The sequence below is a fragment of the Cetorhinus maximus genome, chromosome 22 (assembly GCF_964194155.1).
Source record: "Cetorhinus maximus chromosome 22, sCetMax3.hap1.1, whole genome shotgun sequence".
NCBI classification, from domain to species: Eukaryota; Metazoa; Chordata; class Chondrichthyes; order Lamniformes; family Cetorhinidae; genus Cetorhinus; species Cetorhinus maximus.
This window is the reverse complement of record NC_135900.1, coordinates 46,760,229-46,777,668: the sequence shown is the minus strand read 5'-3', so window position 1 is coordinate 46,777,668 and position 17,440 is coordinate 46,760,229. Positions and strand designations below refer to the sequence as shown.

Here is a 17,440-nt window from a genome sequence, read left to right as displayed (position 1 = left end):
CAGGTGCAGCAGGCAAATGGTATGTTGGCCTTCATAGCGAGAGGATTCGAGTACAGGAACAGGGAAAACTTGCTGCAATTATACAGGGCCTTGGTGAGGCCACACTTGGAATATTGTGTGCAGTTTTGGTCTCCTTATCTGAGGAAGAATGTTCTTGCTATAGAGGGAGTGCAGCGAAGGTTTACCAGACTGATTCCTGGGATGGCAGGACTGACATATGAGGAGAGATTGAGTCAGTTAGGATTATATTCGCTGGAGTTCAGAAGAATGAGAGGGGATCTCATAGAAACTTATAAAATTCTAACAGGACTAGACAGGGTAGATGCAGAAAGGATGTTCACGATGGTGGGGGAGTCCAGAACCAGGGATCACAGTCTGAGGATATGGGGTAGACCATTTAGGACTGAGATGAGGAGAAATTTCTTCACCCAGAGAGTGGTGAGCCTGTGGAATTCGCTACCACAGAAAGTAGTTGAGGCCAAAACATTGTATGTTTTCAAGAAGGAGTTAGATATAGCTCTCGGGGCGAAAGGGATCAAAGCATATGTGGAGAAAGTGGGAGCAGGCCATTGAGTTGGATGATCAGCCATGATCATAATGAATGGCGTAGCAGGCTCGAAAGGCCAAATGGCCTACTCCTGCTCCTATTTTCTATGTTTCTATGTTTCTTCTATTTCCCCTTGCAATACCTTTCTTCCTTTTCAGCTGTTAGATTCTACAACTGAAGACATCCTTAAAAAGTGGAACAAAAACACATATAACCTGTGCATTGCAGCTACCAGTAAATTCAGTGGATTGAACTTTCTTTCAGTGGGAGAGAGATCAACTGACAGTAATTAACTTAACACATTGTTCAAAGGGGATTTAGATTTGAAATTATTTAACTTTCTGTGGCAAACTTACTTCACATCTACAGTGCAAGTACAGGAATTTGATATTGCTCAATGCATTTGAAAGGGGAGCCAGACAGTGAGAACCTGTTTCACAAAGTTAACAGTGAAGCAGCACATCTCTGACAGCAACTTCTCGATTGCTGTGTTTAATTTGTGCATCTGATATCGTCTGAATTTGCTGTTTGCACTTATATAATGGCAACGCTATTAACCTTGCCATTACTTTGACAGCAAGATTTGGGTCTACTAGTTTAACAAATACTACTGGTGTTACAATACTTCATATGACAAGATAATGTCACTATTTGTAAATAATAAGCAAAACACTCCAAATGCTGGAAATCTGAAACTAAAACAGATAGTGCTGGAAGTACACAGTAAGGTAATCAACATTTTGTAAAGTACAGACAAGTTAATGTTTCAGACATAACACATTATCAGCTCCAAAAAGAATTTCAGGTGAACAGCATTTACAAAGAAACAACAGAGGGATGAAAGAGGAATGAGCACATATATGAGGGAAAGGAAGTAGACAGACTTGTAAAATGCATAAATGAAAAACATGAGATGATATGAAGATATATTAACATGCGACTTTTAACAGCTACAGGGAATGTGCAAACAGCAGAGGTGTTGGTGTGAGGTTGCGCGTGGCAGGTCTGAAATGAAAACAGGAAAAGCAGGTGAAATAGAAGAGAATCCAGCAATCCAGGAGAGAAAGCACAGGTCAAAAGCAAGAGTGCAGATTGCCCTGCCAACACAGTTCTCAATCTAGGAGTCAGCCTTTCCTCCTCTCCGCCAAGAAATGCAAAGCACATCTATTGTGCACTATCAATTTCTCCTGCCATAAAGAAAGTGGGTGCTAAAGTTAATTTCTGAAGTTACTACAATATTAATGTCAGAAAGATAAGGTGCCATTCATTGAGCTTGCATAAAGCTTCATTAGAAAAGTGTACAAATCCAGAGAGAAATCAGAGTGTGAATTGAATGAGAAATTGAAATGGTAAAGTTAGGGGTGATCTTGGGATCACACATGCAGACAGAATTTGATAAATGCTGGTAACTAATTTGTGACTAATATATGCAATTATTGTGGTACTTGTTATTAAATTATGCAATAAAATTCTCTATTTAATTGCTCTGTTGAAAAAATGTGATGTAGAAAATTTCTCATTCTTTATCAGTATTTTTATTTTTATTATTTTTTTATTCAAAGGGTAAACTCTACACCTGCACAGATGGATCCAAACAGAGAGAGTTTGAATGCAGGTAAGTTTAAAGTGAGAATATGTACTTAGTAGCAAATGGGATAACTAACTGGCTTTATAATTATTAATACGTTAGACAACAAGTTATTTTGAGGTGAGGCTCCTGGCAACAATCCTTATTGATTAGGAGTGCAAATTGAAGAATTGAGCAGTGAAGTCAATGCACTTGGTTCACAGCGTTCCTGACTGTCCAGTGATTAAAATGTGCAGTCGATCTACATGATATTGAAACAAAGATATTAGGGCACAGTATAGTGTTCTAACCAACTGTACTACTCAGCCTTCTTGGAGTCCTCTTTATGACATAAAGTGCTTTTCATTGTTTATCTGTGAAGAAAGTAGATTGTTGCTGGCAGCAAAAGCTTAGATATATTTATGTAACATTGCAATGACTCAGTTTAGTACAGCACATTTTTATGGTGGGACAGTCTATAAAATCTAGTTTAGCTAATGTGACATTTTGTTTGATAACAAATGTACCACGAAAAAATGTTGGTATTTACTGCCAGTCTTACACAAGTTCCAATATGTCTGCAGTTTGTTTCTACTGAAGTCATAAAAAGAACTGCCACTCATCAAGATCATAATTTTCATTTGTGAAAGTCATGGCAGTTATCAACAGCAAGAAGAAAAAAATAATAGTAACCTCACAGCAAAGTTTCATTATTAGGAGATGAAAGGCAGGAATAAATGTTTATTAGATATTCGCCATGTTTTATTGTGTACTTTAATACAAGAGCTGTCTCACTGTATTGTCCTCTAATTAATCGTTCTTGCTTTTCTTTGAAAACATTTCATGGCATGTCTAAGATTACATTATCACCTTGTATGGAATCATGGTGATAAGCCAAAGCTGAAGCACCAGACATGTTACTCATAGGCATTTTAAAAAGTATCCATTTAAGATAAATGGAATAAGAATAATTTTAATATTTAAGGGGATTTTTTGAGACACTTCTGTTGATTCAAGTTAAAATAAAACTAATCACTGTTGAAAATATTATTGACAGAATTGACTGGAAGGAGTTTCTGCCCAAAGTTGTGAGATCCCTACTTTTGTACTTATGGCAATCAAGCCAGGTTATTTCATCAACCTCATAATTTAGCTATCTGTGTGTTAATTCAAATTCCTAGTGAATGTGAGGGATCATAAGCACCTCTAGGCCAGTAATTTGATCAGTTTTCAGCATTGAAATGAATATCAAAAATAAGAACTTTATTCCTGTGAAGAACTTTAAATATTAAAGATGTGAAATTTAATTATGATTAACTTTATCCTTACTCTCAGAAGACATTGAAGGAACCTGCAGTATGGTTTAGGGGTTTGAGCAATCCTCTGATACCTTTCTTCAGGATTAGGCCTGAGGTGGGAGGATTATCGTAGATGGGCTAGATCCTGCCCTCATCTAATATACGCACACCAGGACTCAGCCCAGGAACTGAGCATCACTAGGTCTCCCCTCATTCTTACAAAGGGAAATAGCTGCAGTTGTCACTGCCTCCATTACTTCCGCCTAAGTGCCTAGGCAGTGTTTACCCAGATTTTGCCACCTGTTCTACATTTGCAACAAAGCCCACTGATGTGAGTGTATCTGCTTTGGTGGAGGGTGCATTGGAATGAAGTGACACAGTGTCCTGAGATGACGTTGCATCCTCTGAGCTTTCCAGTTTAGTTGGAACGCTGGTCTGTTCCTGATCTACTGCTGCATCTGGTGGAAAGACATGATTTAAATGAAACAGCTGCTTCTTCAGCCAAGCCCTGGATCTCCCCTTGGTCAGAAGTTTCCAGTGATGTTAAAGGCTCACACAGGTGCCAGAGGTCACACATGGACTAGGAAATGTTGGACACAACCATTGCTTTACACACTCTCCATAACTTCCATGCATGCCTCACCCTCAACAACAGACTGCCCTGTCTCCATGACCTCTTCCTCTATTGATGTCACCAGGCGATGAAAGGCACTCCACCTCCAGTTTGTTGGCGCTTCCCAATATTTTGAGCATGCCTCTCCTGCAAGCACAAAGATATGGAGTGTCATTCCGGTCTCATGACCCATGTGCAGCAGCACACCCCTGGGATGGCATGGGGAGGTAGCCATTCAGCCATCTTAGTGCAGCAGTCACTCATCATTGTGCGGTTTGGGTGAATTTGAATTGGCTGCCTCATTTTATACCTTGGATCTTGGTGCTGCCCCATACATAGGCCTGCCAGCTAGCGCTTTTTAATTCATGCTGGGCTTCCAGTTTGCAACTCACCTGCAGTAGGTCATTAAATCTCTTCCTGCACTTAATCCAGGTTTTTCCAATGACCCTTCAGTTGCTTACATTGTCTGTCATCTTCAGCCATGCCAGTTTGATGAAGCTTTCTGGCCTCCTTCTCCCACCTGCTGGAAACAGGTCAGTTTTCCTTTTTCTTACGGCCTGCAGGTGCACCTTTAGGAAGGTGTCGTTGAATTGTGGAGCAACCCTTCTTCTGCCTCAGACCCCCTCCTTTTTGCCAATGTCTTTAGCCTGTCTGACTTTTGCATGTGCCTTTAAAAATGATGCCTGCATTAGAGCTTCCAGCACTATCACCCACGATCATTAATTGGCAAGCTCCCCACTGCTAGTCCTGTCGCCCACCCATGCATACCACTGACCCACATTTCCACCCAACATCAGGTCATTGCCTGATTGGTAAACTTCAGGCCACTGTTGTTTAAAATCAATGAGTCAAGAATAATTCTAGTTGGAGCTGAAGGGCTGCAACAGTCTTGGATTAGTTATGGAAGATAAGTCAAAGTCAGCCATGCCTTTAATTCATAGCTGCTATCCAATGACCTCTGCTAGTAAGTGCTAGCATAGCATTAAGCGGATACAGAGGATGCACTTAGACCCCCAGAGCATGGCCTCATCCATGAGGGCTATAGAGTGATGGGTGGTCGAGGTGGGCCAGCCATGCATCTCCCTCGTGCCAGGAGCTGAACTGCTCAAATCTACCACAGGAATGAATGTGGACCTCAAAGGGCCAAGAAGAAGCAGGCTCAATGCAATGGAGACTCCTCTCAAGGTGCTTTGATAGTTGAAGGCAGGCCTTTGGCGCCTTTGACAGTGATATCAATACTGCATGCTGGCCTAATGACTGAGGCATCCCTTGCACAGATATAGGTGGCCCTGAATGTGCCAGTAGGCTCAGGCACCCAGAGGACTCAAGCCACAGCCACCTAATGCATCAAGGCAAGAAGGGCAGCAGGCATGTCTCCACACCAACTCCAGGCGCAGGGGAGCACCCCATAGAAGTGACCATAAGCAAGTGCATAAATTTATGGACTAACATCTGTGGTTTCACTGGGAGATAATTTTTCAAGTGTGCAAACCTTAAATTTTAAAGAGAGTTAAAGGTCTTGACATTCAAGGGTGTGTATTTATTTTTACACAACAGTTGACAGTGGCTAGATGGTAGTATGAGTAAGGACCTCATGTGCTGTGCTGACAGAAGATCTTGGCATATTATGCTGATGGGTACAGAGTGATGCTAAGAATTTCTTATGAAAGGTCAGAAAGGCCACCTCTTGCATAGAACTTATTGACACGATGGCCCCTTGGACCTGTTCTCATGTGAAGTGTCTGCTAATCAGAAAGCCACAAATCTCCCTGCCACACATGTCACTGCCTTGTGAGCTAGTTCAGACCATCAGGTTGTGCAATGTGCAAGAGATGACTGTTGCAGACAGAGAGAGGTGGTAGGATAACTTTTCCCCTTTCTCCACACCTTTCAGTTGTCTGTTTTAGAGGGAGTATTTTAAACATTTTGAGTGTTTTGATTTTTTAGTAATAGACATGGAGCATGCTTCTGGATAAGTTTAAATCAGAAGAAAAGATAATGGGCAGAATTTTATGTCCCACGATCGGGCGCGCGCCCGATCCAATCGGGCGTAAAATTACAGGGGAAGATGCCGGGCAAGCGTCCAGATGTCATTGCGCACTTGTGTGATATTTCACTTGGCAAGCGCGACCAAAAGTCGGAAGCGCACCCACCGACAATTAAGAGGGCAATTAAGCCCATTAACGGCGCAATTCACTCCGAATTTTCGTTGCCTGTCCAACCTTACGATTGGTGGATAGGCGAATCATCCAGGTGGTCTTTGCATTTTTCATGAAACCTCATCTAAGGACGGGATGGAATTTCCGTTATGAAATAAAATAAAAATAAATTTCAGTGGACAGCATTTTTATCAGCTGTATTCTCAGGTGATTGATTGTGATGCATGGACACTTTTTTTATCAGCTTTTAAAACCTTTATTTCAGCTTTTTCAGGTCTCCAGCTCCTTGAGCCAGCTGTTTGCCTTCAGAGATCCTTCTCGCAGCACTCACCCACGCCAGTGGAAACCTCATCGCCTGCCCTTTTCCTGCCCCCACCCCCGCAGCGTTGAGCATTTCAGCGTGCGTTTCACACTGGCCAGCTGTTAATTGGCCAGCCAGCGTGATATCGCAGTCAGGGACTGATCACGGTCGGCGGTCCATTGCCCGACTGCCCCCAGGCCTGCTGATCGAGCGCACCTGTCAAAGATAAAATTCAGGCCAATGTTTATTCACACAACACCCCAAAATATAAATGCAATGAAACACACTCACTCCCTCATGCACACAGACACATACACAAGTAAAGATGATTTCTAGAGACAAAGCGTGTGTTTAGGTTATTAGCAGAAGTACGAGAAGTAAATCACGTGTTTGAATTTCAGTCCTTTAAGATGTATGTGTTGCAGGTCTGGATGGGTTTTCTCTTGTGGATCTTTGGATGAATAGAAGTTGGAAGCCTCTGAATTTCTGTACAAAGTCATGGTCAAGTTTCTGTAGAGATGAATCATTGCAGAGCCCGCCTCTCTTTCTCACCGTCTGGGTTGACTGATTGTTCAGGCAGTGTGCTATTCTTCTTGCTGGAGGAATGGTCCTCCTGGTGTGCTTTTGGTTTTCAGACTCATTTGCTGAGTTCTCTTGTGCAGTAAACATGTCTCAGCTCCCCTCTAGCTAGTTTCAATCATGTGATGGCAAATTTCAGTGCTTCCCATAATGGGTTGGAGCCTGAGTGATTGATACACATTGAGGGAATGATTGATAACCCATCAACATACCAGTTACAATTAGTTCACTGGAAGGCTTTATTTCATGTTCCAACCTCATGGCCCTGACAGGTCTGGCAGCCACTGTCTGTTAAATCTCCTCCATTAAGCTGGTGAGGGTGGTGAATTTGCACCTGTAAGACTCATTTTTTAAAATTATTCATTCAAGGAATGTGGGCTTCGCTGGCTGGGCCAGTATTTATTGCTCATCCCTAGTTGCCCTTGAGAAGGTGGTGGTGAGCTGCCTTCTTGAATCGCTGCATTCCATGTGGTGTAGGTACACCCACAGTGCTGTTAGGAAGGGAGTCCCAGGATTTTGACCCGGCGACAGTGAAGGAACGGCAATATCTTTCCAAGTCAGGATGGTGAGTGACTTGGAGGGGAAACTCCAGGTGAAGATGTTCCCATGTGTCTGCTGCCCTTGTCTTTCTAGATGATAGTGGTCGTGGGTTTGGAATGTACTATCAAAGGAGCCTTCGTGAATTCCTGCAGTGCATCTTGTAGATGGTACACTGCTGCTATTATGGGTCAGTGGTGGAAGGAGTGAATGTTTGTGGATGGGGTGCCAGTCAAACAGGCTGCTTTGTCCTCGAAGGTGTCAAACTCCTTGATTATTGTTGGAGCTACACTCATCCAGGCAAGTGGAGAGTATTCCATCAAATTCCTGACTTGCGCCTTGGGCCCCCTCATCATTGAGGATGAGGATATTTGTGGAGCCTCCTCCTCCAGTGAGTTGTTAATTGTCCACCACCATTCACAATTGGATATGGCGGGACAGCAGAGCACAAGTCTTCAGCACTATTGCCGGAATATTGTCAGGGCCCATAGCCTTTGCAGTATCAGTGTCTGTTCCATTGGTTGTGGGTTCACCTAGCTCTGTCTATCACTTGTTGCTTATGCTATTTGGCATGGAATCACCAGGTTGCCACCTCATTTTTATGTATGCCTGGTGCTGCTCCTGGCATGCCCTCCTGCATTTTTCATTGAACTTGGGTTGATCCCCTGACTTGATGGTAACGGTAGAGGTGGGGATATGCTGGGCCATGAGGTTACAGATTGTGTTTTGCTGCTGCTGATGGCCCACAGTGCCTCATGGATGCCCAGTCTTGAGTTGCTAGATCTGTTTGAAATCTATATCATTTAGCACGGTAACACAACACAATGGAGGGTATCCTCAATATGAAGGCGGGACTTCATTTCCACAGTGACTGTGCGGTGGTCACTCCTACTGATACTGTCATGGACAGATGCCTCTGCGGCAGACAGGTTGGTGAGGATGAAGTCAAGTATGGTTTTCCCTCTTGTTGGTTCCCTTACCACCTGCCACAGACCCAGTCTAGCAGCTATGTCATTTAGGACTTGACAAGCTCGTCAGTAGTGGAGCCACTCTTGGTGATGGACATTGAAGTCCCCCATCCAGAGTACATTCTGCACCCTTGCCACCCTCAGTGCTTCCTCCAAGTGGTGTTGAACACTACTGATTCATCAGCTGAGAGAGGGCACCACATGCTAATCAGCAGGAGGTTTCCTTGCCCATGGTTGACTTGATGCCATGAGAATTCATAGGGTCCAGAGTCGATGTTGAGGACTCCCAGGGCAACTCCCTCCCTACTGTATACCACTGTGCCGCTACCTCTTGGGTCTGTCCTGCCGGTGGGACAGGACATACCCCGGGATGGTGATGGTACTGCCTGGGATATTATGTGTAAGATACAATTCCGTGAGGATGACTATGTCAGGTTATTGCTTGACTCGTCTGTGAGACAGCTCTCCCAATTTTGGCGCTAGCCCCCAGATGGTAGTAAGGAGGGCTTTGCAGGGGCAATAGGGCTGAGTTAGCCATTGTCGTTTCTGGTGCCTTGGTCGATGCTGGATAGCCCATCCGGTTTCATTCCCCTCAGACCTTTTAGCAGCTTGATACAACTGAGTGGTTTGCTAGACCATTTCAGAGGGCATTTAAATGTCAACCACATTGCTGTGCATCTGGAGTCACATGACCAGGTAAGGACAGCAGCTATCCTTCCCTCAAGCACATTAGTGACTAGATGGATTTTTATAACAGTCGATAATGGTTTCATGGTCAACATCAGACTTTCAATTCCAGATTTTTATTGCACCTGGGTCCCCAGAGCATGACCCTGGGTCTCTGGATTACTAGTCCAGTGACAATACAACTGCACCACATGCAGCCGCATGGACTACCTATACAGCAGCCCGGGGATCTTCAGTGGGTTGAGGAAATCATTGGCCTGAATGAGGAGGGCACACCGGGAAAGAAAACAGTCTCATGATCACAGAATGTGCTACCCAGCTCAAAAGATGTACCATCCAGAGATTCAGCTTCATTGAGATGTCCAAGCACCTATGTCTACGAAGATTACGCCCTTCTGGGAGATGGCACTGGTGCTGTGCGCTATGCCAGAGCAGGTATTGATACCACTGGAGTGTGCCAGACACATCTGTAGCCTTAAAGTTGATGTTGGCACTCAACCTTTTCTCCTGTGGTTTGTCCCAGGGATCATCTGGAGATCTATCTGGCATCTCCCAGTCAGCTGACCATCACTGCATAAAGGAGGTCATAAATGCCATGTACCATTTGGTCTAGCCAATCAAAGTTTTAACCAATCAGGCAAGGCAAGTCAAGAGAGTAGTTGGCTTTAGGGCCATAGCAGGATTTCCTCAGGTACAGGGGGATCATTAACTGTACTCATGTGATCACCTAGACTCCCTCAAAGCAGCCAGGTGCCTTTGTGTCAACATTCAAGTCATCTGCGACCACAGTAAGAGGATCATGCAGGGTGTGTGCAAGGTTCCCAGGAAGCTGCCATGACTTCTACATCCCTAAACAGTCCCAATTGCCTCAGCTCTTCAGATCGCCCAAATGCTTTTGTGGCTGGATCCTGGGGACAAGACGTATCCACTAATATCATGGTATCTGACCCCGAACATAACCCCAACCCCTGAGGACACATACAACTGCTGCCATATGACTTCAAGATCCACCATTGAGTAGGTCATTGACCTTTTGAAGGTGAGGTTCAGATACCTCAATAGACCTGAGGGTGCCTTGCAATATGCGCCCTCAGGGTATCTTGCATCATTGTTGTGTGATGGTCACTTCATGCCTGTAAAGATAATTGGGCAGTGGATTCCACATATTTTTTTCAAAAGGAAGTAACATGAAATAATGGAAACAGTGCCCTCTCAAAATGGTTGCCGGAAAGCCAGGTGACTTAAGTTTGTGGTTTCTGAAGTGATAGAGAGGATGGCCCAAATCTCCTGATCAAGGTTGGAACCCAGTTACCTTCCTTTGATTTTTCTGGGCAATCTTCCGGTGAAGGAACCTTCCAAGCTGACTCAGCGCAGGAAACCTCAGAGACATCAGTGAAAGGAATCTGCACAGAAGCCATGCCCCTTTTTTATGGTACTAGCTGCCATATTCTGGTAAGTAAAGATTTTAAATGTCCCAAAGCTTCTTTGAAAAGCTACATAGAAAAGGTAAGTGGGTAAGAGGCTAGGCTGGGTAGGTTAAGTGGGTGGGGGGGCTTGGGTGGGTAGGATAGAGTGGATGAGGGGTGTTAGGTAAGTGGGTAAGGGGGCAGAATGAGTAAGGTGATCAGGTGAGTAAGGTAAGGGGTTAGGATGGGTAATGTAAGTGGGTAAGGGGGTAGGATGGGTCAGGTGAGTGGGTAAGTAGGTAGGGTGACTAAGGTGCTAGGATGGGTAAGGTAAGTGGATAAGGGGTTAGGGTCAGTAAGGGGTTAGGATGGGTGAGGAGATCGGGTGGATAAGGAAAGTGGGTAAGGCAAAATTAAAAATGAGGTATCAACCTGGTGAAGCTACAGTACAGGACAACTTGTATACCAAACAGCATCAGCAGCAAGCAATAGACAGAACTAAGCGCTTTCACAACCAACGTATCCGATCTAAGCTCTGCATTCCTGCCACATCCAGTCGTGAATGATGGTGGACAATTAAACAACTCACTGGAGGAGGAGGCTACACAAATATTCTCACCCTCAATGATGAGGGAGCCCAAGGCACAAGTCAGGAGTTTGATGGAATAATCTCCACTTGCCTGGATGAGTGCAGCTCCAACAACAATCAAGAAGCTTGACACCTTTGAGGACAAAGCAGCCTGCTTGACTGGCACCCCATCCACAAACATTCACTCCCTCCACCACTGACACACCATGGCAGTAGTGTGTATCATCTACAAGATGCACTGCAAGAAATCACCAAGGCTCCTTTAGACAGCACCTTCAAGGCCCATGACTGCTACCATCTAGAAGGACAAGGGCAGCAGACATATGGGAACACCACCACCTGGAAGTTCCCCTCCAAGCCACTCATTATTCTGACTTGGAAATGTATCGCCGTTCCTTCACTGTCACTGGGTCAAAACCCTGGAACTGATCTATAACAGCACTGTAGGTGTACCTACACACCACATGGACTACAGCGGTTCAAAAAGGCGGCTTGCCACCATCTTCTCAGGGACAATTAGGGATGGTCAATAAATACTGGCCTAATTAGCGATGCCCACATCCTGTGAACAAATTAAACATAAAGGTCACCTCCCAGTTGTGATTGGAAGCCTTGCTCCCTCCTCCTGTGATCCCAGGAGGGTGATTACCCCCAGCACTGCCTGAGAATGTACAAACACTTACCCTGCAGATCCGATGGCAACTGTGTGCCAATGATTGAGTCACCCCCTAAGATGTTCTTCTTTTTATGCATCCACCAAATTCTCTGGGATTGCCATGACTTGCTCCCTGCTGTTTTGCCATCTCCATGTACCTGGTCTGCCCCTTCCATATGCTCACACCAAAATCTCAACATGCTCCTCAAAAAGTTCTCAAGGAGCTCTTTAACAACCTTAATTGCACTTACTAATGGGTCAGGATGGTTGTCAGGGCTGGCCTCCCCCTGCCCTGATGAAACTTGCCAGTGATGGGAACGATGACAGGGTGCCAGCATGCCAATCTCTGTTCCCGGTCCTGACACTGGCCTATCTTAAAAATCAGGCACATGAATCCATTTTAATTATGTAAGCCTTATCAGTGCTTCTCCTGGAGAAGTGCAAAATGTTCTCATTCAAAGAAAGGCCCATGGGTCTCCTCAGTGCTGTTTCTTGATTGACTTGACAAGGAGCATCAGTGCAAAAAATAAGGCTGAAGCATTCAAAGCAATCTTCAGCCAAAAGTGACGAGCGGATAATCCATCTCAGCCTCCTCCGGAGGTCCCCAGCATCACAAATGCCAATCTTCAGCCAATTCGATTCACTCCACATGATGTCAAGAAACAGCTGAAGGCATAGGATACTGCAAAGGCTATGGCCCCTGACAGTATTCCAGCAATAGTACTGAAGACTTATGCTCCAGAACTTGCTGCACCCCTAGCCAAGCTGTTCTTGTACAGCTACGACACTGGCATCTACCTGGCAATGTGGAAAATTGCTCAAGTATGTCCTGCACACAAAAAGCTGGACAAATCCAACCCAGCCAACTACCACCCCATCAGTCTACTCTCGATCATCAGTAAAGTAATGGAAGGGGTCATCATTAGTGCAATCAAGCAGCACTTGCTTAGCGATATCCTGCTCACTGACAGCCAGTTTGGGTTCCACCAGGCCCACTCAGCTCCTGACCCCATTACAGCCTTGGTTTAAATATGGACAAAAGAACTAAACTCCAGAGGTGAGGTGTGAGCGACTGCCCTTGATATCAAGGCAGCATTTGACAGAGTGAGGCATCAAGGAGCCCTAGCAAAACTGGAGTCAATGGGAGTCGGGGAAAGCTCTCTGCTGGCTGGAGTCATACCTCGCACAAAGGAAGATGGTTGTGGTTGTTGGAGGTTAATCATCTCAGTTCCAGGACATAGAATCATAGAACCATAGAAAAGTTACAGCACAGAAGGAGGCCATTCGGCCCATCTTGTCCATGCCAGCCCGAGGACAACCAGGTGCCCTTTCTAATCCCACCTTCCTGCACCCGGCCCATAGCCCTGCAGCTTACAGCACTTAAGGTGCAGATCCAGGTACTTTTTAAAAGAGTTTAGAGTTTCTGCCTCTACCACCAACTTGGGCAGCAAATTCCAGACACCCACTACCCTCTGCGTAAAAAAGTTCTTCCTCATGTCCCCCCTACACCTTCTGCCTCTTATCTTGAATCTATGTCCCCTGGTTCTAGAATTCTCCACCAAGGGAAACAATTTTATCCTGTCCAATCTATTCCCCTCATAATTTTGTACACCTCAATCAAGTCACCTCTCAGCCTTCTTTGTTCTAAGGAAAACAACCCCAACCTATCCAACCTCTCCTCATAGCTATATTTTTCTAACCCTGGCAACATTCTTGTAAACCTCCTCTGCACTCTCTCCAGAGCTATTACGTCCTTCCTGTAATGTGGTGACCAGAACTGCACACAATACTCCAGTTGTGGCCTCACCAGTGTTTTATACAATTCCAACATTATATCCTTACTTTTATATTCTATACCTCTGCCAATGAAGGAGAGCATTCCATATGCCTTCTTTACAACCTTGCCTACTTGAACTGCTGCATTCAGGGAACTTTGTACTTGTACGCCAAGATCTCTCACTTCATCTATCCCTCTTAGTATATTCCTATTTATTGTGTAATTCCTGTAACTGTTTGACCTCCCTAAATGTATGACCTCACACTTCTCTATGTTAAAATCCATCTGCCACTTTACCGCCCACTCCACCAACCCATCTATATCGTTTTGGAGATTATGGCTATCCTCTACACTATCCACTACTCAGCCAATCTTTGTGTCATCTGCAAATTTCCCAATCGTGCCCTCCACATTCACGTCCAAATCGTTAATATATAACACAAACAGCAAGGGACCCAACACCGAGTCCTGTGGAACACCACTTGAGACAACTTTCCATTCGCAAGGGCATCCATCGACCATTACCCTTTGTTTCCTGTTACAAAGCCAACCCTTTATCCAGTTTGCCACATTACCCTGAATCCCATCGGCTTTTACTTTCCTGCAGGAGTTCCTCAGGTTAGTGTCCTTGGGCCCTACCATCTTCAGCTGCTTCATCAATGACCTTCCTTCTACCATAACGTCAGAAGTAGGGATGATCATTTCTGATTGCACAATGATCAGTATCATTTGCAACTCCTCAGATACTGAAGCAATCTATACCAATATGCAGTAAGGCCCGGAAACATTCAGGATTGGGCTGATATATGGCAAGAAACATTTGTGCCATATAATTACCAGGCAATGACCATCTAAAACAAGAAAGAATCTAACCATCTCCCCTTGACATTCAATGCACCATCACTGAAACACCTACAATTGACACCCTGGGGGTTCAGAAACTGAACTGGATCAGACATATGCATACACTGTGGCTGCAAGAGCAGGTCAGATACTGCAAAATCTGCAGTGAAGTAACTCAGCTCCTGACTCCCCAAAGCCTGTCCACAATCTACAAGGCACACGTCCACTTGCCTGGATGAGTGCAGCTCCAACAACACTCAAGAAGCTTGACACCATCCAGGACATAGCAGCCTGCTTGATTGGCACCACATCCACAAACATTCACTCCCTCCATCACCAATGCAGAGAGGCAGCAGTGTGTACCATATACAAGATGCACTTCAGGAACTCACCAGGCTCCCTTAGACAGCACCTTCCAAACCGACGACCACTACCATCTGGAAGGACAAGGGCAGCAGACATGTGGGAACGCCACCACCTTGAAGTTCCCATCCAAGCCACCCGCCATTCTGACTTGGAAATGTATTGCTGTTCCTTCACTGTAGCTGGGTCAAAATCCTGGAACTCCTTCCCTAACAGAAGTGTGGGTGTACCTACACCACATGGACTGCAGCAGTTTAAGAAGACAGCTCACCACCACCTTCTCAAGGACAATTAGGGATAGGCAATAAATTCTGACCTAGCCAGTGACGCTCACATTCTATGAACAAATAAAAAAAAACTCTCCTCCTCACTGGAGGAGTCAAAATCAAATGAAGTCTCCACTGTAATGAGCCTCTCAAGAACCTCGTCCTGCCTCCCATGGCTGCTTTGGCCCTGGGAGTTTTCCACTCATGCCAATTCACTTTGGCATCACCCTCTTCAGTTTTTTAAACTTGATAGCATCACTTCTTGAAAATACAGCTTGCAGACAGCTTCATAGTATGGCTGCCACTTCCCTCCAAACTCAGCTGCTGCTGAGACTTCACTTTGTTTGAGTAGGCAAAACTCTGAATCTCCACCCACCCTGTGCGCTATCGGTAAAATCGGAGAAAGGTAGGAAAACACCCAATAATTGGATGGTTAATGGGCTTAATTGGCTGCTCGCTGCTGATCTGTTAGCCACTGATCCATCCAGCTGCCCACATCTGATAAAATTGGCCAGTGGCAGGAACATGGCACGACACATGCCCATGGCATTTTACTGGACCCTTCACCTCCATTCCTGTCTCCATTGGGCCGGTAACATTCGGCCCAGTAACTGTTGTGAAAACTTTATCCTGCGCCAGTTTCCTTGCTCTCTGTGAATGAATTTACTCAGTTCAAAGTTATAGTGCTACGTAGGAATATCTGTCATAAAAAAGTCCACACTGAGGTAGATGAAGAGAAGAGGGAAAATAAGCTTAACATTTCATATAGTAATGGGAAAAATATTTAAAATTTTTATAGGATAATAACTATTTGGCTCTCTGTTGCTGAGCACAGGGAATATCTGCTCTCTGAGCTGAATCTTCCTCTGGGTTTGGGAAAACCCAACCTGTGTACTTTCATGGCTTGCAAACTACTCATCCAACCGACATGTGACTTCACACGCCATTTTTGTCTTTTGTCAACAGGGTCAGGTTCGCAGTACAGTTTGCGAGCCACAAACCAGTGCAGGAAGAGTTTGGGTGCTGGTTCAAAGGCCTGCCTCATTCTCCAACACAGTATCCCAGCTCCCAACAATGTTTAAAGGCCATCTACATCTCATCCCCCCCCAATTTCCCACCCACCCAATGCCAGCCCATGACATCTTTACGCCCCTCATGTATCCTCCATACCCCCTCATGATTCCCCTATGCTACCTCTATAACTCCATGTATTCTCTATGCCCCTTCAGATCATTCATGCAACCTCTATGCACCCCATGTATCCCCCATAGCCACATATCAATGGAAATGTCATTAATACTGAGAGAGAAAAATGTATTATATTGTGTGTAAAAAGAACCTCATAACACTTGTGATCTTATTAGCTTATGTCAGCAAGCCAGAAACCACATCCAAGGCACAACCTGTTCTTACAACTTTTTGAAATTGTCATTCATTCTCAGATGAATGGAGCACCACTGTGCTGAAATCCATTAGCATTTGAAACTCACTGAAGTATTGATAATGGCCACAGCTGTCCAAACAATAGACTGCTCTCTGGGAAGGAAAGAACAGGTGCTTATTTCAATTTCAAAGCAGGGTGCTTGTCAATCAAGGTAGGGAAGCAGATGGTTGGATTTTTTTCACGTTTAAAAACCAGACTTTTTATTACCAGCATTTAAATCACACTACAAAAGATGACAGCACAGGCTGACAGAGCATTTTGTAACATTTTTCACTCCATTATGGTGTTTTTTTCAATGGAATAGCATTGTAATGCATGTGAACGAATATATGAGGCTGGTCAATGTAAAGGTCAACTTACTTTGAAAGGACAGATCCCAATGATGAATCACTGTGTGCTGGACCTAATAGTAACATTTGAAGGTGTGAAAACATTTAACATTTTCCTTTCAGAATGTTCCAGACTCCTCAGCAGGGCTTTCCATTTTCTTATGAACTGTGAAACCTGGTGGGCTTTTAATGGGTTTCCAAATCCCCACAGCACCAAACGAAGGAGGAAATCAGATTTTCGTCCCCTATTTAAAATGGGGAACCTGCCCTCAGTGGAGTGAGGGTGTGTGTTTTGCATACCAGTCATTCATAATGTAGGGTCAGGAATGCCGAGCAAAATTACATTTCCTCCAAAGTGCAGTCATTTATATTCTGAAATCCATCTTCGAGCTGTGACAAAAACTTGGCCCTTAATGTTACACCATCATGAAACAAGTATCATAAACCTGTGAATTTAAATCAGTCATCTGACTACGTATAGCCATTCCAACTGTCTAACATTTATAAGAAAA

The 17,440-nt window shown here is 44.6% G+C and overlaps 1 protein-coding gene across 1 annotated transcript in view; it reads left to right on the top strand.

Moving 5' to 3' along the window:
* Positions 1-17,440, top strand: part of cacna1c (calcium channel, voltage-dependent, L type, alpha 1C subunit) — a 1,337,968-nt gene that overhangs the window by 949,282 nt on the left and 371,246 nt on the right. Inside the window, exon 25 of the mRNA XM_078568241.1 lies at positions 2,110-2,162. Coding sequence (XP_078424367.1) covers positions 2,110-2,162 — 53 coding nt within the window. The remainder of the gene's footprint in view (positions 1-2,109; positions 2,163-17,440) is intronic.